Raw genomic sequence first — 25,067 nt, 5'->3', positions numbered from 1 at the left:
TCTCTGTCCCAGCGGGGCTCCTTTACACAAACAGTGTTTGCACTGTCCACTGCACAGGATAATAGGATTTGGCCCTCTGCATTAAAGTAATACCCATTAACCACCATCTTTTCATTCATCAATCCTTCTAATGGGAGTAATCTGTGCATCTCTGGGGAACAGGAGAGGTTAACACGGGCTCCTGGAGCCAGCTGCCGGAGCACAACTGCTGCACCACACGTCTCAGGTAGCCTTGCAGGAGGCAGTGTTACAGGGTAATGAGGGTGAGCTTAACTTCTGAAACACCAGGTCATTTCCAAGATTTATTAAAGCCTCAAGTTGGTCTTTGCCCCGTTTTGAAGCACTCCATTAATAAAAAAAAATACCTATAGCGAAGTGAAAGTGCCTAGACTGCCTTTACGCAATGTTTGGTGTCTCAAACCAGGAGTTTTTAGGCAAAACAACATTTTTTCCTTTTTTTTCCCCTCCCCCCCTTTTCAACCTAAGCTAGAGGCCTGTGGAACTGCGTTTTGTTCTTTGAGGAGGGACAAAATGTGAGGCAAAAAAGAAGTTGCAACTGTCCCATCACACAGAAATGCAGCAAAACTTGAAGGAAAACAACAACATGAACTCGTGGGTAAATCATCCAGGAGAAAAAGCAAGCTAATGTAAATAATGTGTTAATTGTGGCATTTAGAGAAAACTGGTAATCCAAAAGGTATTCTAAACTTAATGTATTCTGCTTCAACCCGATACTTTGCATGTTCTTTGCCATGAACATACCAGTAGCCTCAACTAATTCTGGGAAATGTAAAGTAAAAAGTTCATATTGCATGGCTGGGCTGAGTAGGAACACTGAGAAACCGGACTTGGAAGGGCTAAAGGGGAAATATAACTGATATCCCCAAAGGGTCATATGTATTCCAACAAATGTAATGGGAAGCCAAATCACCTAAAATGCCTGGCCAAAGATACAAGCACTTGAGACATTTGAATTTGTACCCAAAACTGAGTTTCAAGTGAGCAGAAATTGAAGTAGCAGGCTGTAAAAGTCATTCAAAATATAGAAAAAGACACAAGGAATCCTAGATCCCCAAACCTTCCATCTGGAACAAACTGAGTGGCTTCTGGATGAGAGACACTGAAACATCTAAAAAGGTTTCAGCTGCCACTTGCTGCCAAATATTGTTTTATACTTACTTCGGTTGTAATCGTGTGTTTTCATTTTTATAATTAAAGCACAATCTTCAGATCTCGTTGAATAAACCTTCAATGACATTATAATTAAGGCTGCCTTGAGGTGACAGGCAAGGTGAATGAGAATGAAATGGCAAACATAAGGCGTGCTGTCTCCGGAGAGGGAGCGAGTTGGAGCGGAGCGGGATGTGCAGGGAAGTGTGGAAGGAAGCGAGCTCAGGACAGGCAGGGCCCGGGGCTGGAGAGGGGCCAGCCTGGGGCCAGCTGCGGGGACCAGGTACCTGTGTAATGAGCAGAGTTGCTCTGCAGCTCTGGGCAAACCCCGAGGTGGCCGCAGTTTGATGGAGTGAATAACGATGTTACAGTGTGACACCGCGAGCCCTCGTGTCTTTGTTTGCGGTGTTATTACACGGCTGAGCAGTCACAGAAACTGCTGCGTGTCCTGAGAGGGCTCCTCGGCAAGCCTAATAGACTAAAGGGGAATTGCATTGATTCCAAGCCCAGAACTGAATTTTTTTAAAATTTTATTTCTTTAATAAACCACTCTAAACTGCTAGTGGGCACACAGTGCCCCTAGTCCTTACTGTTTCACAAAGGAAACCTCTGGCTTTCTCCCTGCCAGCCCAATTCTGTGAAGTGCTGAGCATCCTCAGCCCTGCCTCCCTGTAATTCAGCGGGAATCATGTTTCACTCTTCATGCTCAGGTGCACTACAGGACTAATTTTAATAATTAATCTATTCCTTTTTTTCTTTTTTTTTTTTTTTAAGTGGTTAATCAAAGACAAGGGCTGATACAGAAACAGCCTCCACTCACAGCATCTTCAGGGGAATCAAGTCTCCTTAAAGATATTTGTAAAAGTATTTTTAGCTTTCTTAAATTCTAGAAATGTTGTGGTATATTTATGAACAAATGGAAAACTTAAAATGTATTTATATGAAATAGGCATTGAATAAGGGCAATTATTAGGATCCCATGGAATCAGGATTCTGTAGAATCCTGCATTTATGTATTGTATAACCCCAGATAGTCTCTGAGGAGACACAAATCTCTATGAGCTGGATTTTATTGTACCCCCGTGACTGAGTTTAAAGGGAGGACTGTAAGTGTTCAGTACATCTCTCTCAGGGACGTCACCCATGTGAAGGGTCAGAAAGATTTAGGACTTTGGAGTGACTTCTGGCCCCATTAAGCCAATGGTAGAACTCCAGTTAAATAGTAAAACTTCCACTGCTACCAGCATTGTCAAAGCTTTACCACTGCACACCACAGAGAATGACAGTCTCAAGGGATTCACTGGCAACTGGACACTGCTGCAGGTTCACTCTGCAGGTTAGCAATGGCTAATGCCATGGGTGCACACTGGGGCACAGAACAGGACAGGGAAATTATCCCACAGCTGTTTTGGGGACCCCCATGGCACAGTTCCCATGCTGACAACTGTGATGTTGGTGAGTAAGATCCAGCAGGCACAGAAGGAAGAGCTCAGAGCTATCTGGAGTGGTACAAGCCCCAGGGTCAGATCTGACCCCCAGCATCGCTCTGCATGATCTCCTCTTGTAGGAGAAAAAAAGCAACTGAACATTCAAAGAGATTTCCTAATCACTTTGTCAACAATAAGGAGGCTTTGCCAAAAGAATTAGCTCTGTTCAATCAATCATATGTATTTTAGGATAGGATGGGAAAAGCTCTGTGTGGAGTTAACCTACCTCCATCTACAGCTCTGGGAATCTGTTTGCAGGTTTGAATTCCTCCCTCTGATCTCCCTACTACCACAGGTACCTGAATAGAGTGATCCTGCACAGGCTCCTGCAGGGAAGGAGAACTGCCCAACAGTGGGCATGGGTGGACCAGGACACTGCTGCTCTGGCTTCTGCTCCTGGGGCTGCCACAGCAGAGAGCGCTGAGGAACAGTCTCATCTGTTGTCTAAGAGAATTACAAACTTCTCTATTGATTGCCAACTGTATTCTGGAAACCAAGTAATAATATAAAAACGAGCATGTAGGTCCTAAATGTTCCAAGCTGTTGGAGTTCTGCTAATAGCCCATTGCTTAGCAACTGCTATATTTAAAATAGGTCCTTAATTCCAGTGTTAAATGTACGTATTTTACATACTGCAAGGGTAACATAATGTTCTGTCCTCAAGTAAATATGATGTTAGTGCTTCACACTGCATGAAGCTCTCTCTGTGTAGGTACAAAATGATAGTTATTTTTAGTTGAGCACTGAATAGTATGAACTACACAAGATTTAATAAAACATGCAAAACATCTGCCTGCAAATAAAAATATTTGCACTCATGTTGAAGAGCTGTAGTTTCTTTCATAATTAATTACAATTAAATTGTAAGCTACTGAGTGAAGTGATATATCATCATTTTGCCCCTTCAAGATAGCTGACAGCTGTCAAATTTGACAACAAGACATCTTTTTCCTTCTTTTCCCCTTTCCTACTTCCAAGCAAGACAAAAGAGCACTTGAAAGCTCAGAGGGGAATGGTCCATCTTTCATGATGGTAGCTCAGTTAGCACCTGGGCACCTGGTGAAAGGACAGGGATCAGGATGGGGCATTGAAAAAAGATTTGTCCAACACTTTTTTTTGTTGAAAAATGTCAGTTCATTAGCACTGAAAGACATTTAGTGTTTTAGACTGTGCTTTCACCAAGAAAGGCTCCCTGACTAGGATAGCTTTTCTGAATAAAACCAGAAAGGACTCTCCTGAACAATGAAAATCCCTGTGGACAGGGTATTTATAAGGGATGTTGGAGACATGGGCACAATTTTCTGTTGTACTTAATATTCAGACTGGGCTATGACCCTCGGTTTCTCCAGGCTCTCTACAGGTTATTCACTGCTACTGCTGGATCTATTCCTTGCTATATAAATAATTAAATATTCACTGGAGCAGGGAGACCTGGATTTCCCTCATCCCCCAGTTCCTCATCCAGTATTATCTAAAGACAGGTTTGTTTTTTTCACACTGGTGTAATTGTTTAATACAAGACTGAGCTTTTTGATGGTGCTTTCAAGACACATTATTTATAGAATGAAAAAGGAATAGGTAATTTCATATATGGTATCCTTGTGTGAAAGATACACCCCAGCCTTTCAAAAGTTATTAAAACATTTCAAACACCAGCCTTTAAAGGCTCTCTAGTGTTACAAAGAAGAGAAGGTATAAGAAAGAGGCAGCTAATTCTAAAGACTCAGACATACTAGTTCTGATTCAGTCTGAGCACTTTACATTCAAACTTCAAAAACGAAACCCCCAAATCATTCCCTTTCCCTTTCTTGGTCTCCGTCTCAATAATTGATGAAACCATCTATATGCTGATGTCAGATCTCACAAAAAAGAATGAGAAAATTTCCCCTGCTGCTCTCTTAGGCATATACCTGAATTTTTTACATATATCATATTGAATTTGGCTCTTTCAAAAAATGTCTGAAGTTCAGAGCAGCTGTATCTGTATCAGTTTGTACAATGACCCTCATTATGAGTGTTTGAATTAATGAGCTTGTGATGGTCTGAATTCTGCCACAGAGAGCAATACATTTCTGTCTTCCTGGCTCTGTGGCTAATGGCTGGGTAAAATGACAACATCCAGTGGGTCATCGTTATTTCAGTCAGGGGAGGATGGAATTAAGCTATTTAACAATACAACAGTTTAAGCTTCAAAATGGAAATGTATGCTATATTAATTGCATAAAATTGGACACAAGCTGGCAGTCAAACAGTCTGGGTTTGTCTCCTGACTGATTTATCTCATTACCATGTCCCCAGTGAATATATCTCCTCAAATGCTTTAAGTATACAACAGCAGTCTTCTCTGGGAGTAGAAAATGTAACAAAAACACTGATGAACCCCCTTTAGGCTATATTTTGGGGAAATAGTTTCAATTATGCAGGGTTAGAATGTTATGGTTCTAAGATTTTAATGATTTTGCTTGTTTTAAAAGTTAAAACATAACTAAAGGAGTTTATTTCAAACCCTGTCAGGAAATATAAGATTTTCACATAGGATTGCATATGAGTACTTCAAAGTTTTCTTTTACATACCTCGAGCTATAGATTTAGACTCAATTAAGCATTTCCTTTATATTTTTAGAACACTTAAACAAGCTGTAAATAAATAAATAAATAAATAAATTCCTATGCTTTTCATCATTGTAAACAGCTTCTCAGACTCGTAGATTCCATGTTATTTCTTATTGGATTGCAAAGCTAAACACATACTGACCTAAATATTTTTATTTACCCTCAGTTCCGCAGCCAAGGGCAGGAGGGATGAACCAACAGAGCTGTACCTGACCTTAGCTATAAACATCAGCCCAGTTAGATCCGGTGGTAGGACTGGGGTCTATCTTGCTCACAGTGTAATTAATTACTAGATTTACTCTTCTCCTTTTCCAAGAAGCTTTTGAGAAGGTGGATTTTCCTGTGAGTTGGTAGTGACATAAATCAGGCTGTTTAATGAACAGATTCAAGGTGCATCAAAGACTTCAGACTACATATCCCTCCCTCCTATGGTTTCTTTGCATACACAGAAACCTTTGTTATGCTGCATTTGGAGCCTTATGCAGGAGCCCTGCAGAAGGATTTTTACCTGGCAAAGAGGAGTGAAATAGTTGTATATTATATTTTAGCACAACTATCTTCAGTGAACGGATTAGCTACTGGGAGGGAGGCAGCATCAGGAGCACGACTGAGATGTCAGGTCTGAAAACAAGCTGTGTTTGCCATTTTGGAGGTGTCAGTAGTTGGCAGAAAGCTGTCCATGCCTTCCACAGTTTGCCAAATCCTCCAGAGGATTTGGCCTTTAGCTTTTTCAGAAATATCCATGATTCTGCTGTGAATGTGGTCCCAAAATCCCATGCTGTGCCTTATTCAAAGACACAAAAACTTCTTTCAGTGACCAAGTGAGATTTCCAAGCAGAGTATTCACGTGCAGTTCCTACTGTGAATTTAAATTCACTTCTCTAAATGCCTGTCAGTGACAAATCAAAGGGGCAGTAGAATAGTCGAAGAAAATCTGGTTTGAGTGAGATAATGTCATGTGGATGCAGTCATTACTTAATTACTAAGAAAGTCCTAAAGACATCACCAGTCCGTACTAACTATCTAAAGTAAACCTACAGTGTCCTTTCAATGAACAATTTAGGGTAAGCATATATGTTTATAGCAATTGTGCTTACAGCAAGGCAGTGTAAAGAATCACCTAAGAGGATATTAAGCAATAAAAAAAAAACCCCAAGAAACAAAACCCAAAAAAGCCAACCTATTTCAGACTCTTCATGTGGCTTTCCTGAAACAAAAATTGACTGTGGCTCATTTTATATACATGGATCCATAAAAATTGTGGGCACTGTTTGTCTTCCTGGAATTGAAGGGAAGAGAGACATTACCCTGCACTGAGCTGTGGAGTGTCTCAGGAAATCTGCACAGCCAGCTGGCACCTGCAGGTGCTCTTCCCCTTCCCCTTGGCATCCACCTGTATTCCCTCACCTGCCAGCCCTGGTTGCTTCACTCCTGGTGGCAGAGGACATGCTCAAGGCTCAGGTCTAATGTCCTTCCAGTGGACGTGAGGGACAACTTAATGTAATTTTCCTTATAACATTACTAAGCTGATTTTTTAAAAAAACACTTTTACTTTGAACACCCTCTGAGGATCTTTCACCCTCATGTGATAAATTTGTTCCTATGTAATGGCACAGGATCAAGCAATTTTCGTGTTATAGACTAATGGCCACAGCCTCTTTTTTCCAAGTATTTCCAGGAACTTTAGAACGGGGGCTTTAGTGGCAGAGGGAAGGAAATAAAAACCCTTAATTCAGGCTCTGGTCTTGGTGATAAACTGCATCCACTGGGTGTGGAAATATGGAAGCTGTGGCTTGGAGATTTTAGCTGATCCTGTCCACTGAGCAGGACAAGCATTTTCTGACTCAGTTATTATTTAGCACAGCAGGTATTGTTGTAGCTGAACAGCACTGTGGTTTGAACTAATCTGTTTCCAACAAAGTTGCAGACTCAGTCTTTAATGCCACTATATAATTCATTATCTCCACTTTATCCACAATGGCATGAGAAATGCAATGGAGACACCTTTAACTGAAGCCACAGAGGGGCTAATGAAAAGGGGGCTATTACTCTTTAATAAAGAATAATAAAGCCATTGCTAGTCCCTGTAGGAAATTTATTTCCACTAAAAAGGCAGACTGAGGAACAGCAGTGGATATAAAAAAATGTTTAAAACAGCAATTTTCCAAAAAACCTACAGTAAATGGTAGAGTATATTTTTCTCATTTATCTAAGAAATACAACTAGGCATTTATCACAAATAACCCTCTGGAAAAAAAAAAACTACAGAATTTTCAAAGCATAAATATCCACTAAAAAAATCTGAGATGGTGTTATATTTTGTTGTGATGGCAGTCAGAGGTCAAGCAAATTTTTGTTAGTAATTCTTAGCATATCCAGAAATAGCAAGAGTAACAAATACTAGATGCTTCACTGAAGAATGGGGATGACAAAGTGAGGAAGCCCAAAGACACAGTGGATTTGATTGCACCAGTGTGATGTGACTGACCTCAGAGATGCTGCTTTTTTAAAAATTATATATTTTTATTTTAAATTTTTTTTTTAAGTGGTAACAATGGACTGTCAGACCACGTTCAATACTGAAGCTTGGGAAAATGCAAAATCTTAAATTTTTTGAATATTTATTTTTCAATAAGAGAGATGTTCAGTTTGAATAGCCTATATTAAGTCCATGAAATTTGTGAGTATATGAGAAAACAGCAGAGTAATGGATTTGCCAGGAAATTTTTCTGCATTCATTGCAGCAGTATTACTAATCCTGAATCAACCTAAATGCACAGAACTGAATAAGTATTAGAGCTGTCCAATAAGATTTGATAAATGCACGATTCCATTAATTTTACCTTTTTTGTTGAATAAATTATTTGACAAATAATGGTAAAATTCATCAAATAAATTATCTGATGAATGTATTTTTTAAGTAATCGACTGGCTCTAATGAATATGCAGGCAGTTCCTTAATGAAAAGCATTACTCTACTGTTAGCCTGCTTTCATCACTCATATGTCACATTTTTTTTGTATTTTGCAACTGCAATCTGTATATTTTATTCATTTACCCATTCATTTATACAAGAAAGGTTCAAAACAGTATGGTTAATCAATCACTGCAGTTTTTAGAATATTTTTGCTTTACAGTTGATTATTCATTACATTTATTAAAAAGGGCCTGGATTTTCTGAGGACAGCACTCCCAAGAATTATTCTTGGCTTGTATGCTCCAAGTCAAGTGCACAAGAATGCTCTGAAAATTGCAGGGTTCATTTGTAAGCCATTTTTGTAGTTGCAAACACTACAATTACCAATTGTTTCAAGAAAACTTGGACTTGAAGCCAAGCCAGACACCTTCAAAGTCCCTGAAAACACTCATTAGGGGAGTAAAACAAGGAACAGGGTAAAGGAGCTCTCTTCTCACTGCACAGCACTGGGATGTTTGGATAAAAGCCACCCAGAGGATTATTTGGATGATGTTCAATTTTGGAAATGCTCCAACCTCAAAGAGCGAGTCTGTGTTTTGTCATTACAGAGGTGATCCCAGCAAACGACACTGATGGATTTACACTGTCAAATGGCAAATTGCACCTATTAATGTTACAGCATGTCACACCTCTGAGGGCTGGCTCCTCACAGGGATATGCCAATTTATTGTGACAGTGACAGTGGGTGCAGCAGCAGAGCCTGCACGACTGCAAAGGCGCAAATCGTGTTTTCATGGGTGACCTGGAACTTGCTGCACAAATCTCAGCAGAACAGATTTGATGGGAGAAAGTTGTGGGAGACAGGTATGTTAGAAGGGTTGGCCATGACTGCACTTGGAGTTGCAGTGGTTCTCTTCCAAGTTTTCATAACTGCACCGTTAATAGTCTTTGACCGACCCTTCCAAACACCATCATTTCTACTGCCAGTGGGACAACTAATATATAACTATCCCTCAAATATGTACATAGGTACAAATTGGCCAACAGGTCCAAGGAAGTGATTCTTCCCCTGTACTCAGCCCTGGTGAGGCCACCCCTGGAGTGCTGTGTCCAGCTCTGGGCCCTCAGCTCAGGAAGGACATTGAGGTCCTGGAGCAGGTCCAGAGGAGAGCAACGAGGCTGGGGAAGGGACTGGAGCACAAGTGCTGTGAGGAGAGGCTGAGGGAGCTGGGGCTGTTCAACCTGGAGAAGAGGAGGCTCAGGGGAGACCTCCTCACTCTGCAACTCCCTGACAGGAGGGGGGAGCCCGGTGGGGGTTGGTCTCTTTTCCCAGGCAACCATCAGCAAGACAAGAGGGCTGGGTCTGAAGCTGTGCCAGGAGAGGGTTAGGTTGGAGATTAGAAAGAATTTCCTTGCAGAGAGGGTGCTCAGCCATTGGAATGGGCTGCCCAGGGAAGGGGTGGATTCTCCATCCCTGGAGGTTTTTAAGATGCGACTGGATGTGGCATCAGTGCCATGGGCTGGGAACCACAGTGGGGTTGGATCAAGGGTTGGACTTGATGATCTCGGAGGTCCCTTCCAACCCGGCTGATTCTATGATTCTATGATTCTAAGTGGAAGGACTTATGCTGTGTCCACAGAGTTTAAAAGATGAAGTTTCCAAAAACACCAGTGGTGCAGAATAAAGCCCTTACATAGATCTGCTTCCACTCAGCAAGCTCTGGTGCCAGAGTTAGGGACAGCCACGTTGAAGTCCTACACAAGGGGAAGGGGTTTATTATTGACTGATATTACATACTCATCAAAACTGCAGCCACGTTACGCTGGTAGCAAATAGTTATTTCCACTCTACACATTTCTTATTACAGAGAGATTATTATTGTAACAGTGCATTACAATAGAAAAGAAAGTGTTCTAGGGCTTCTTTTTATTCTGCTTTTTTTTTCCTTTTTTTTTTTTTCTGTAACTTTTATCTCTGGAGTTTATATTTGTCTTTGCCTGAATCAGACATGGGTCGTGCTATGTGTGAATGTTTGTCCCTTAAAGCTTGAGATAAACTCACTTTTCTATTAAAAAGTTTAAATACTTGTTATAAATAATTTCTCCATACTTGTATGCTTTGATCTAATCTACTGCATAGTTTTAGGTAAAATGGTTGTGGTTCTAAAGATTACAAATATTAGGAGGAAGAAATAAGTTGTAGAAATTATCTTCAGCTTGCAGCTTGCTTTATAAAGGTTTAAAATGCCCTTTCTTTGCTAACTCCATCTAAAGAGCTTTTGACCCACTCCTTTTCATGTACAGTCACCAATCTAATAACAATAATAATAATTTTTAGATGGGATCAATAAGGCTGTTGCTTTGCACTTAAGACTTCTAATATTAATCAGCAAACACCTTCAGAAGTAGTGTTTCTGCTTAGGCAATCAGAGGAGAACTTAATTTGTACTCCTGATAAACACTTAAGCTCCCTGAGCTTCATTATTGCTGCAGATTTACAGTGCAGGAGCGTGTTTGAAGCAATGTGCCCCGAGACAGATAACCCATTGGTACAGGACTGGTTCTGTTCTTCATCATTTACATGCTGTCTCAAAGGCATATTACAGTATAATCCAAACCACAAATCTCCTGGGCCCCTACTCACAGAAATGGAGAATACCATTTGGGCACAAGGGCATCTGTCCTGACAATGAGTTTAATATTTTTGTGCAAGAATCAGATTTGTGGTGAGGAGCTCTCCAGAGATTTGGTATCCACACTCTCCAGACTGTCTTGGAAAACCTGCAAATTCAATGCTATTGGTAAATGAAGCTCAGGATTAAAGGTAAGCTTGAAGCTGCCAGATTTTTCAGCTTTCAATATGAGGGTTGCAGTGTCCTATCTGGTTATCCCAGAACAAAAATGATAATTTCATTTCAGAGTCCTTAATTAGTATTTGTTTTTTTTCTTTAATGAGCTGTGGGCAGAATGAAAATACAGGAAAAAAGATCAGCTCCTGGAATTAAAAGAACTTCCTGAGTGGCACTACTTTGGAAAGAGTTTAATCTTTGTCATGGTGGTGCCCGTGCAGTCTGCTCAGCAGGACTGGACAGTGGAAACAGAATCACCACAGCACTGTGCCTTCCACAGAGAAAAGATCTCACACCAACTTCATCTTCCAGCATCAGTGCCTATTTTCATAGGGTTTTCCATATTTTACCTAGACGATTACTTGGACAGAGCGTGGGCAAATTACCCAGCTCCCTGCAGTCTTTGAAAACATTCCTCTTGCATTTCAGGCTTCAGTTTGCTATCACTCCATCAAAACAAGCTGTCCAAACTCTCAAAACCACCCCCAGAGCAGCTGAAGCAGCTTGCTGAAAGCAGGTTGCCTTTCCCGCCGGGTCTAGTGGTGCGTGATTACGAAGAGACAATAATAAAGGTGTGCAAATACTGGGAAAACAAGTTTGCACAAAATATTTCTACGACACGCAAAAAGTAGCTGAACAACCACAGGATTCTTTGCTGTCCAGCTACAGCTCTTTTGTGTGACTTCACTTAGGCAAAGGAGGGAGGGAAAAAGAAGGAACTGCCTGGCTGCTCTCCTCATCCATAGGATGCACTGGCACACAGGCCTGTATCAGCTTCTATCACCTCCTCTTTTCCTTTTTATTTTCAGGGATTGCTGGAAGATCTGGAGTGCTCAAAGAACAGCTACAGGCCTCAGAGCCCAGCTTGCAGGATTTGCTTCTGCAGCCAGCCAGACTTAGAGCAAAGCCACTGCAGAGCTGCTCTGCCTCTGCGCTGTGTCCCTGAGATCCCCACTGGGCACAGCTCGGCTGGAGCTGTAAACAAGGTTACAGATGCACACACTTGGGGCATTTTGTATGCTCTGATAATGCAGTTTTCTTGTGCTAACCGTGCAGGGATACATCACAGTGCATAAATCTTCACTTGAAGGTAGATGAGGAACAGGAATGAGAGAAACAACAGAAAAATCCCTGCCCTGCTGCCTCCGTGGAATGAAGAGATAAGGTCCAGAGAGGAAATAGGAAACTGTAAACTTAAACCTAAGAATCCTAAGAACTTCCTAATAAAGGATGATGCCTCCCCATGATTTTGTTTCATAGTGGTAACCTGCTGGCCATCAGGGCTATCTGAACCCAGAAGCACTGAGCCAAGAGAGGTCACAGTGCTTCACCCCTCTCCAAATTTGCTGTGCTCGCCAGGAGGGTGAGACGGGGAGGCATTGCCTTGCACTTGCACCTGGTAGGCTGTTCCCAGCTGTCCCCAGTCTGCAGTAGGAATCTGAGGGGGAATTCGACCAGAATTATACCTGATACTTTATCAAGCTTTGAAATGTCTAATGCCTTGAGAGAAAACTGTTTTACTACAAAGCTGTACGTGTTAGGCATTGCCACTTCTCTTTTTTACAAATCCTCACATTCTCACCAAATAGCTTAAAAAGCAACAAAGGGTTATAACTGACTTGACCAGAGATGTCACGAAGCCTCACCATTGTACCTTCTCCTTCTGTTATCTCCAGCTATTGCCAGATCACTGTCAACAAAGTCATACACAATAATGCCCCATTACAGCTGGAATGGTTCCTTAAACTTTACAGCACTCACAAATGCTCCCAAGGCCCCAAAAATGTCTCGATTCAGAACTGAACATATAATACCTGCCAAATTCGCAGGTTTGAAACCACTTCCAATAAGAATTAAAAAGGCCCTCTTCACAGCTGAAATAGGGCTATCAATACTTGACTTGTCTGCCCGTGTGAAATAGTGGGTTCTTTTCTCTGACGTCGCAATTTAGTTCAAAATGGCTTTGATGATGACAGGGTACATGCCAATGATAAAACCACAGAGATGACAGTCTAATCTTACAAAGATGACCGATCACTGATAAGAGATTAAGTCACACAACATTTGAAAAACCAGATTATCTGTCTGCTAGGATAGTGCCTGTGCACACCTCCTGCTGAGCCATGCTGAGATGCCAGCAACATACAAAGATGCTTCTCTGTAAAAACCAGAAATGCTTCAGAGAATTTCTCAAGCCATTGGGATAAAAGAAAGAAAGTGAGTGAGAAAAAACTCCTCTGATATTACACTGAGCTTTTTTTGTCAAACATTCATTTTTCAGACTAGTAAAGTATTTAGATGTACAGCATATAAATAATTTAGAGGCACTATAAAAGGGACTAAATTAGTCAATTCTGCCCTATAATTAGCACTCACAGCTATGCTGGCAATGGGTGGGTGATTATTAAACACCTTTTATTATCGGTTTTATGTACTACAATAAAAAAATTAAAATTATACTTACAAGAATTATTAGACATGCCGGTCCTATAAAACTCCATATAAAGTTATTCTTAGTGCTGAGCCAACATCTGAAAATCGAACAGCAGAAAATGCCTTGAAACGTGCTGTTTTGATTATTTGGGGCCAAGTAGGATGACTTGGACAGAGAAAGAGTGACTTACACTTCCGTGGTGCCGTAGTACTTGTATCCCAGTGCAGCTGAAATTCCAACCACCACGGCTGGGCTGACGTAGCCAAAGACATAGAAATTCTTGTGCAGGAAGCCCTTGTTGTAGATGACTCCCACAACTATAAGGTAGAGGTGAATGCCTTCGATGCACATCCACGCAAAAGCAGCTAGAAGGAAATAATGGAGCAATCCAGCAGTAATTGAACAGAAGAGCTGGAAATTCAACCAGAGAAACGAGAGTCATAATTCTATTAATATGCCTTTGTCAAGATATTATAATAGTACACACACAGCAACTGAGTGACTCTGAAGTGGTGACTCAGCAGCCCATTTGTAATGGTTGACAAGATCTGGGCCTACACCCATGAGCACACTTGGTCATTAGTGTCTTCTGTAGCAACTTGGAAAATAAAGATAAAATAATATAAAATAAAAAAGATAAAAATAATTCAGCTTTTACAATTGGTATATGCCTCCCCAGAAAAACCGTATAAATGATTTGACAAGGTTTATCCTATAGTTATAGCTGAGTAATCTACATGCTGATCTACACAAAGCCCATTTTTAAGATTTTGATAACAGTTACATTGTTATCACCTTGTAACTGCATCGCAAGGAGTTATTTCTGAAAGAAGTTTTGTTATAAAGAGCGTTTGTAAAATGATATTTTTCAATCAATCAGTACTGGGATGCTACCTCAGGGAGAGCAGCTCATACTTTTTTCAAGTAATTTTAAATCCTATTCAGCCACTTATAGTAGGGGTATTTTGATAATTTATGCATAACTTTATTTCCTAAAACCAATCTGCGATGCAAAAAACAACAGCTCAGCTTTCTGAAAGGCTCAGACAAAGGCCCTGCTGCTTTAAAGGACCATTTTTTATTTCCTGTTGCTGTGCTGGGAAGTCGGGGTCACTGCTGTAGGTAGGAAATGTGGGTGATTATTACAGTCAAAATCATATCTTACACTGTATATTTCCTGTGCAATACAAAATCAAGACACGAGTGAAAACTACCCACCTTGTTATTGTTCATATTAATTCCAATCAGAAAAATCAGTTCCGCCAGGAAAAGGCTGCAGCAGAGGTTTTTGTGGATTGTCGTTCTAGTGCTTTGAATTTCACTGAAGAACCAGAATGTAAAAATGCACATGGAGAGGCAAATCAACGAAATAATTATTCCTAGCTGAGTGATTCTTGTAAGAATGTTATAATTTGTAACACCCTGGGGGAAAATTATAATATAGTATTTAAAAGAACAGCTTTATACCTTCTCAAGAAAAGACCTCATTCTATAATACAGCTCTTTTATTCTTTTCTATAAAATATTAATCAAAATTGTTTGTAGAGTTTCACTGGAAATGAACACTTTGGATAATCCAAAAAGTACTGGGGTTTGGTGAGACAGATATAATTCTAGGGGAAATTAGTAATAAACTGTATATATTCTGCTCTTGCGTTTTCTGATATTTCTCAACAAAACTTTTTATTAACATCAGTATCTCCTAATAAGATTTTCAAAATCAGATCATTTTAGTGAATGACAAATACACTGGCAGTGGGACATATATTAATATGACATGAACATTTTCTAATATAAAAGGACTTATCACAGCAGTGACTTAGATAAGCAAAACCGAATAACTGTCCTACTGAATTTGCAACATGATCAAAACAAGACTCTGAAATAACAATCACTTCAAGCAAATGCTATTCCAGATACACAACGTGAACATTCTCCAAAGAAACACAGGATATTTTAATAGGGGATGTGAATATTTTCTGTGTAAGAATACAGTTTCTTTTGCCTCTTGCTATTGTCACAAAGAACATCTGAGATACGTGACTGTACATCAGCAAAAGGAGAGCATTCAGCTGGCCATAAAATGTCTCTAAGTATTTTTTTCTTAAATAAAAGATCAGAGATTATTCACCTCCCAGCCTTTCTTTTCAAAATAACTATATAAGTACCTGCAAAGGTTTTAAATTTGAACTGGAGACTTAGGATGCTATTTAGCAAGCAGGAAACAGCCTCTATCAGCATGAGATTCACAGTGTGAGAGAACTGCCTCAATAGAGTATATTCATGCTAATATTCTGCTTGCTGTCAGTTCTGTTAAAAAGCTGCCTCCTGAGGCAGGACCTAAGCTCCTGCAGATCCCCACTGAGATCCTGGAAATCTGTGGAGCTTCTTAATATAAGAAGGACATAAATTGAGTGGTCATTCTCCCAATTTTGTGCTGGTTGTGAGTGTCCACGTTTAATAGTCATAAACTTCAAATTGATTATGCTGCTGCAAACCCTCAGGAGAGACTTTAAAGCAGATTTTTAGGTGCCAAAGTTAGACAAATGGGTGGCAAAAGTTTTGTGAGAGAGAAATTCAAGGCCATATGGTTACTGACCACCAATGAATGGCAGATAAATCCCACAGCAGTCTTAAAGTGGGATTTAAAATGAAAAGCAATGCTCCAAAAATAAGCACAACAGACTGTGTATTTGGAACAAGATCCTTTGCTGCATCACTGCTCTGTAATACTGCAGAAAGGACATAAGGAAATTCAAACACATATGGGAGGAATTTTGTTTGCTCTGTGCACAATAAATTGCGTGTTTGCTGAATAAAACCAAGACACAACCTAAAGGGGGAAAGTATGTGGGTTGCACCAAAATAAAAACATAAGGAATGAAAACAGGGAAAAGTATCAGGTAAAACACTAAATTAAAATAGCACTTACAACAGAGCCACCTGAGGACATCAAAACAGCAAAATGAGTCAGATGATTACATTTGCATGAGATATGAGTGGAGTTGGAATGTGTCAGCTCACAGCCTTCTGTAGCCCAGTTGCCATTCATTGTGTCCGCTGAGTAGTTCCAAAATGCACATTTAATGTCTTTATCTGCAGTCTGGAACAGAAACAAGATGTTTTACTGATGGCAAAAGGCAGGATATTTCCCATCAAGAGACCTTTCTTATGCTAGCCAGAGCAATTCATTAAAAATCGTTTGTTGCCATTGGAAGGCTGGGAAACAAAAGGCACGTTCTGCAAGGCCTGTTCCAAGCAATTAAAACATGGCCGGGGATGGAAGCATTTTATCCACGCAGCTAAACCCCCACCAAACATGTAGTCTAATCAGATTACTGAACTCTTCTGGCACTGGCAAAGATGTTGGAATTTTTACCTACAGAAAACATTGTTAAATACACACTTGCACCTGCTGAACATGGACTAGACTGCAAGGTTACAGTCACATTGCTTGTCCTACTCATGGTCCATTCCAAACGAGCAGTCCAAAAACTGAGACTTATTCTGTTCATTTTACAAAGTAATCTGGGATAAAGCCAGGCTCATACCACACCTGTTGTATCACCTGCCATACAGCAGTGATGGGCAAGACCATTAGTATTATTTAGTACAGTTAGTGCTCACTAAATCCAGTCAAAGATAAGGTCTCAACTGTACTATAGGCTTTATAAATATATGCAAATTTATATACGGGTGATTTCTAACTCAGAAGGCAAGTAACATATTTAAAAACTGTGTAACCAAAGTCAGAACCTTGTCTCTCTGCTCACCTCCCTACAGAGTTGTTTTCTTGTTAAATTTCTGATAATTCCTTGTGCCATGTTAGGTGATTCTTCACATATTAGTGAAGCCAGCAAAAATCTTTATTTACTGGAAGTAAATCTCTCAGTTCTAAATAAATGTGTTCAGAAATAACAAAGTTTCAAAACTATGGGTTCTGCTATTCCCCCCTAACTGCAGGTTAACTTTTTGTGTTAACTTTGAAGCATTTCTTCCCTTTTTTTGGGAAGAAATGCTTAAATGTCTGATAAAGTTTCAGGAAAAACCCCACCTAAACACAGAACAGTCAAGATCCTGTAGTGTTCTCTAACTCAGGCATCTACATTTTATCCATACTAGAACCCAACAAAGATGATATTGTTGCCCTTGTTTTAGTCCCAGAGCAATTTTCCTCTGTACCATATTTAGTACATACTGTGCTTAGCACGTCACATTTGAGATTAATATTATTAGAGTAATAAATGGCAACCTCACACCAGCAAACAACAGTATCATGTCTCAGTTTATCACACTCCGCAGGTGTGGTTACATCACATAAAATGATTAGCTAATGCTTTGTTTTATTTGAAGCTGACAATAAAAATAAAACAAACAAACCAACCCTTACCTTGGTATACTTTAAGGTAAATGTTATTTTCTCGAGCTCATAGAGCGTGGGTGGGTTTGAGCTAATTGCAACAGCTATAACTGATGAGCTCACTGTCTGTCTCTGCTCGGAAGGATCTTTTGAGGAGTGGTTTTGAGGTGAAGAAAGCAAGGAACCAACGTTGCTGTACCGCAGAAAGACAACTGCGACCGTGCCTATCAATCAATCAAACGCACCATGCTCAGTAGTTTGTGGGTTTTTTTATAGAGGAACAAAAGTGAAGACATTAAGGAAACAATAAGCAATAGACATTATTGCTGCTGTGGCATAAAACATGCAAAGCAGATGGAATGTGGAATACTTATAAAAATGTTTTAGGGACAATAAAATATAGCTTTATTTAAACCAGTGTAACTGGCATTAGAAATAAAACTGCATGTTGGCACTGGAAATACTGATTAGAGATAGGTATATATATTTTTCCTAGAGTAATGTGTGCTTGCTGCTGTTCTGCAACTGGTTACACATATGGTGTCAGGGCTTACAAATTAAAATGTCTCAGACCTGAGGTAAATCCTGGACCTTTCTGAAGTCCCTGGCTTGCTTTGACTCCCGTTACAGTGAATCGAGTGTGGAAGACAACTAAGGAAAAAGGTATTTTAGGACTCACTGCTGATCTTAAAAAATGTAGTGACTTTCTCCCTGGTATCAAAGTAAACCACAATTTGAGATACTGATAGGTGGTGAGATACAGATTAGATAGAAGATGAAGATTTAAAAAATCTTTTCTATGTTTTTAGTTAGGTGGTTTAATTCCAGAGCTGTTTAAACACATTTATTTATGTTTACTGCTGACAGTAGTTGTAAGCCCTTTCTGTAGCAGTCTGAGGTCCAAGTCAGACCTGGGTCCTGCTGGTTTTGGTGCTGAAGATTGCATGTTTTTGCCCCAGTGAGCTACTCTCTAAATGGAAAAGATGCACCAATTTTTGGAGGAGAAGTAGCAGAGAGAGTTGAAGGGACCACTCCAAAGTCACACAGCAGATCTATGGCTGAGTAAAGGATAAAGCTCAGGTACCAGTGTGAAAACTCACTGGGTACTCACTGTGCCACTGGAAATGTTGGAAATATCAGTCTTGAGACAATAAAGGGGCAGGAGAAATGGTGATAAAAACACCTTGTCTCCTTTGTGGTTAAGCAGTGCTGAAGCTCAGTCTTGGTAAACTGCACATTTATTGCTAGAGGGTACAAGTCTGTCCAAGGTGTTTATTAACCCCCCTGCTCTCTAACCTTTGTTTCTTACCATTAGGATGAGATTCCTTTCTCTTCTTTGGCGAAATCTTTATGTAATCTCCCCCTGTGTAAACGTGAGGGTGAATGTGTTTCATGTGGTGTGAATCAAAAGCAAAAACCTTGAGTGCTGTAAAGGAAGAAAAATGCAGTACAAATCACAGCTCCATTATGGTCTACCATAATTTACAGTTGGGTTAATAAATGTGTTATTGGATTGCATAATTACTGTGAATTTGAAGAATATATCACTGTGCAAAATATTTCAAGAAAAATGCTATTAGTATAACACGTTTGTTTAAACGTCTGTGTTTTTTTATTTTCATGCATACATTTTGCTCTCATAGTTTTTACTCTTTCCATGAAAAATATGGTCTCTTATTTACCTTGCCTTAAATTAGGTACTGGAAAAAAACAATGTAGGTTACTTTGGGAAGAGCTATTGCTTTATTAAAAATGCATTTCTGAAAGCAGCCACAAATCACAATTATAAAAAGCAAAGCATAAAATTCTCCACTGAATACTAACATTTGATAAAAGTCAATTTTTGAAGAGTATATATTTTATAGTTATCTATCCATGCTACCGAATGCACATTGCACCATGAACTAATGATGTGTCTTGTCAGAAAGCAAACAAACAAGCATCACCCCTCAGGACAAAAACTACATTAGAGGCCATTGAGCTCTTTACTTGCTTCATTACAGTGCTGAGTTTCAATCACCCGGGATGGGAACAGAAAAAAAAAAGTCAATCAGGCCTTTTCCTTTTTTAAAACAAAAAAAAAAAAACAACAGCAAACAAATCCAAAACCTGACTGATGGAGGAGTATCACTAAGCTAGACCATCTGCATTGCTTATAGCACAGCACACAAAAATAATATGAGCTATTCAATAGACCAGCTGTCAGAAAATGTTTGTCAGGGCATAAGAAATAGTTTTATTTGGCTGGAGTTTTGAAAAGCTCATAGTTCAAGGGCTTGCACCATAAAAAGCAGTGGAGAGAGAGAGACAGACGTAATGTTGTAGGTCTTGTCCCAGAATAGTTATGTGTGGCACATGAGATCTGTGGAAAATTTATTCATGCTGAAAGACAATAACAAAAAATGTTAGCGTTTGGGTCCAATTTGGAAATGAGCTCACACACAGTTTACCGTTTTAGAACAAAAATAAGCCAAAAAAATCATTAACCTTTCAATATGGAAATTCCTCCCTGTTCTCTTTATCAGCTCTTTCTATCACCTTGTGACTGATACCCACAGTGCCACCAGAACCTGCACCTGAATCCTCTCCTCCTGACCTTCCCAGCCTCAGCTTCCAAGCGAGGGAGGTGGGGAAGGTGGGGTGAGGGGGGTGAGGAGCAGGGGGCCTTCACAGGTAGCACCTGGCACAGAATCAGACTTAAGTCTGACTCTACAGAGCCTATGCCATGCAAAAAATTCCCCCCCCTCTTATTTTTCCATCACTTTGTGTAATTTATTTTCAGAGAGGTGAGGGAAGAACAAGTGGTTTGACCTGTCTGGGGATCACGGGAGGAATCTTTCTCATGAGCTCATTTTATAAAACAGCAAGCCAGTAAGAGGCACTGAAGGACTGTGCTAAATCTGAAGTAAGACATCAGATCACATGCAGTTTGGGGACATTCAGAAAAATAAAGATGAAAGAGTGGCCATCGACAAAGGAATCAGCAATGCTTTATTAGGATTTTCAGCAGTGGCTGGTGTTAGTCTTACTCTGCTCCCAGTGAAGGAATGGTAAAACCATTATTGCCACAGAAAAGACAGCAGGTATTGGTAGGAAGACACCAGCTCACAGGTAGAAGGTAGGAGAGCAAAATGGTGCAGTTGAGACCAAGCAGTTCTCCTCCTGTGGAATTCCTCTTAAAAAGAGAAATTTCTGTTGACAGAAAGCCACTCAAGGTTAAACTCACTAGGTAAAATCCTTATTCAAAGTTCACTTATAATACCTTCACTGAACTAAAATGAGTAAAAAAATATGTATAGAGCAAGTCCAATTTTCATTCCACTGGTGCTTTTTATGCATAAAAGATGCATAGGTTAATTCTGTACTTAGAAAAAGGATCCAGATTCACTGTGAGTGTGGCCATAATGAGAGATTGAAAGAGAATCTGAAAACAACTTCCCACAGATTCCCATTTTTTTTCTGAGCTCTGGACTCAAATGTTCAGCCTTTGAAAATTATGATACCTACACTGACAGTCAGGTGTTAGTTACGAAAATCATACAAATTAACACCTGTGTCTTTCACACGACACCATCTCTAATCTTCATAATTGTGCTGAAAAACTCCTCGGTGTAACCCACACCTAAAGTATACCTCGGATTAATTTTCTTTGTCTTACCTATGTCACTTGCATTAGCATCTAGCTGTGTTGTCTTTCTGAAGCTCTGTGACACGAGGAGTGTTGCTTGCTCTGCAGTGTGCAGCAGCTTAGTCAGGCTCCTCCTTTGGTTGTCCGCAGGAAGGGCTTCCCAGACTGTAAGTTTGTCCTTTTGTAAAAAATTATTCACAGTGTTGACCAAAACCTGTAAATAAAAGCGTGTGTTTGAGAAGAGAGTCAGGCACTACCTGTGGAACAAGGACAAAGCCCACAAAGCCAAGGCTCGACCCGCTCACGTTGATGGTGGTGTTAGGAAGAGCTTCGCTGTCGGAGTCGCGCGTGGCGTCCCACGGGGGGTACGACAGTGCTTCCACGTAGGAAACCACATCCACGGGTGAAAGCGGGCCCAAAGTGCTTTTATTAATTTCCTGCAGCATCTCCAGAGGCGTTTTTAAGTGACTGATCTGAAAAATGCCAGAACTCACATATTAATGAAGCAAGCAAAGTAGTATTTCTGCAGTTGAAAATAGACCCGGTGCAAACGACTGAGTTCTGTGAATTATCACGCTGGTTTTTAAGGCACTTGTGCATAAAATCCCCCACTACTTGAATCAGCAGTTTGACCTATCAGGTATTGGTGTTACACGTGCCTGGTATAACCCTAACAAGTCATGTGCTATCATTACACTTTTTTTTCCCTACTGCAGCTCAGTTTCCAAATTGAAATTAGTAAATTAGTGAATGTCCCAAAGTGAATTAGTAAATGTTCTGCAAAAATAATTAAATATCATCGATATGATCATTCTATTGACTTTTTTATTAAATTTTAACTGAAGAGGTGGGAGAAGATGTGCAGTATTTGTATATTTTTTAGTGCTCTTTTTTTTTCAAGCGCAAATTATAAAGAGCTGGTTGAGTGGACTGTACTGCCTATTTCACCTTCACTGCTTCAGTTTATGAAATGCTAAATGCACTTACATCAAACAACTAGTTTAAAAGTATGGACAAGAGAGGGTGAGATGAAGATTAAGCTTGAAGGTTTCAGTCTCATGGCTGAATAAGAAAATTCTTACTTCAGAATACTGAAATCTAATTAAAAAAACCCCCAACATCTGATTTTGTATGATCCGTAATCTCTGCTGTCAAGCAGCTTTTACAGGCCTTGCTTTGTCTTTAACTGCAACTGAATAGAACTAGAGCACAGGTTAAAAACCAGGCTAAAATTCTGACAGTTATTTACATGAAATTAAAGTGTTTTGATTTATTAAGTTTAGTTTAATGATGCACTTAAAAAAATCTCACTCTAAGATCCTACTGTGGCATTTACCATGCCTTTGCACCTAAGTCTGATAACCATATATTATATTTGATATATTACATTGTAGGTAAACATAAACAACATGTTAACACAATGTATATATAACACTAGGTTAATAACAGTCTTTAAATTAATATCTTTCTGAACCCAGTAACTTCAGCAAGCTGCTTAATATCAAATTCAAACATATACAATTGGTTTTAAATTATTTATGCTTACGCTTCATTTATCCTTTAAAAATAGACACTAATGTAGCTGTAGATTAATGAGTAGTGCATTAATTAATATATTTTTTAATTTGCTTCAGGAAGCTCTGTTTCTGTGAAAAAAAAATGAGCCTGGAGTCTTTGTTTCTACAAGTTCTGTCTCACTTTACACAGTATGCTTTGAGGAGTAAATAAACCAGCACACCAAGATGTTATGGCTCCCTTTTCTATTTAGTCACTTGTTGACATTACTTTTGCAAGCTATCTTGCTACCTTTCCTTCTGAACAAGCAAATAATTGCACATCAGTAAATGCAGCAGTGTGTAACTTCAGAAATTACAGAAACAGCTGAGTGATTACCACACTTCTGAATTTTTCATGCATCGTGATTCACTTTGCTGGAAACAGAACATGCAGATTCCCAGCAAGTTATTATCATGATTCGAACATACAACCCAGTTCAAATAATTTGAAATTATTAAAAAGACTTCTGTAAACATGCTTAAGTTCAATTGTATGCTCCAAGTCCTTGTTAAAAGCTGTTTAAGAACAATTATAATTGAAATAGCAGTTTCAAACAGAAACAATTAAAAGATTTGGAAATTAATCTATAAACCAATGCTACTTACTCTGGCTAAAGTTCTATTAATATGTTCAGTTACACAGTCTTTGAATAACTCACACTTGGCCTTTGGATTTTCTGTGGAAATAAAAGGAAACTAATTATACATCACAGTCCATGCAATATTCAATATATTCTAATTGTAAAAGCTCTTGTTTAGGTCATTCCCCAAACCACCAGCATTCTGAATTTATGCACGTAAGACACAGCACCCCATTCTCAAACTTCAATTACAAGGACTTTGTCTTGGCCAAAGTTACAGCACTGGATTGGACTGTCCCCTTCCAGGGGACTTGGACTGATGGAGTTAAGAGGCAGCTCAAATTTACAGAAAGGGACACAGGTCTGACAACTGTGAGGAGGTAACTGTTATTTCAAATGGGTTTCATTACACTGTTTAGCAAAAATACATTTACAAAATTATTCTATTCTCAGGAATTGTAGATGCAAAAAAAAGATGCCTCGTCTCTTTTTCATGTCTTGCTGATTAATCTAACTGAAGATAAACAGGCACTGGTGGGTTTCCCAGAAGATGTATCTCTATAATAACACATAAACCTTTATAATGTCATGTACCTTGGCAGGAAGTGCCATCATTTGGCTTAAACTGCAATTTTCCTGTGGATGGCTGATAACCTTCCTTACAGGAGCAGCTAAACCCTCCATCCACGTTTTCACATTTTGCATGATCTCCACAGGCAACAGTTCCTCCGTTGCTGCACTCATCTACATCTGCAAATATCGTGAGAAATGGAATTTTTTATTAAGTATTTACAGACTAACACCTTGCTGCTTTGTTGATAATAGCACCACGCACTACAGGCAGTTTCATAATAAAATTTCATGTAATAAACAAAGCAAAAAATAAAAACGTGCTAAGAATGGCAACCCCTCCTGCCAATTATAATACTTACAGATTAGAAGGATAAATCATAATTGATCAGATTTTTATACCACCACTCTTATTACTATATAATACTACATTGCTCATGTTTTAAAACCATATTAATTCTATCATAAAAAAATAGTTGGCATGATGCAAATCCTCTGAAACCCATTTTTCAGAGATTAGATTAAATAGATTTTCTCAACTTTATGATTCAGTTAGGAAAAGAAAAAAACCTAAACCTGCAGACTTTTCTTTTAAGTTGCAGCTTTGAAAAGATGCTGCAAAAGATCACTCTATCTCGTTAATCTAAGAATTAAACTCTGTGCCCTTTAAAGTGCTTGGCATGCCTTTTCTTTCTTTTTTTTTTTTTATAAATCCATGTTTAAATTACATTTGCCTAAACTGTATTTCGTGCTTCTAAATAGTTTGCTATCAGGCAGACAGGTTCATTAACTGGGTGGGGCACAGTCCAAGAGTAAAACCAATGAATTCCAGTAAGGGAATCCATGAATTGATCAATTTAAGGGAGCTGGGCACTAACTCCCTGGCCAGAATACAGATTATT

The 25,067-nt window shown here is 39.4% G+C and overlaps 1 protein-coding gene across 1 annotated transcript in view; it reads right to left on the bottom strand.

The window, feature by feature from the left end:
• ADGRL4 (adhesion G protein-coupled receptor L4) overlaps positions 1-25,067 on the bottom strand; it is a 77,121-nt gene that overhangs the window by 6,616 nt on the left and 45,438 nt on the right. Inside the window, exons 4-13 of the mRNA XM_032696913.1 lie at positions 24,190-24,345; positions 23,621-23,691; positions 21,764-21,931; positions 21,489-21,672; positions 19,140-19,256; positions 17,861-18,054; positions 16,403-16,573; positions 14,689-14,892; positions 13,661-13,881; positions 13,501-13,567 (exon numbers count right to left, since the gene is read on the bottom strand). Of these exons, the coding sequence (XP_032552804.1) occupies positions 13,501-13,567; positions 13,661-13,881; positions 14,689-14,892; positions 16,403-16,573; positions 17,861-18,054; positions 19,140-19,256; positions 21,489-21,672; positions 21,764-21,931; positions 23,621-23,691; positions 24,190-24,345 (1,553 nt within the window). The remainder of the gene's footprint in view (positions 1-13,500; positions 13,568-13,660; positions 13,882-14,688; positions 14,893-16,402; positions 16,574-17,860; positions 18,055-19,139; positions 19,257-21,488; positions 21,673-21,763; positions 21,932-23,620; positions 23,692-24,189; positions 24,346-25,067) is intronic.

Source organism: Chiroxiphia lanceolata, chromosome 9 (assembly GCF_009829145.1).
Source record: "Chiroxiphia lanceolata isolate bChiLan1 chromosome 9, bChiLan1.pri, whole genome shotgun sequence".
NCBI classification, from domain to species: Eukaryota; Metazoa; Chordata; class Aves; order Passeriformes; family Pipridae; genus Chiroxiphia; species Chiroxiphia lanceolata.
This window is presented reverse-complemented; position numbering and strand designations above follow the sequence as displayed.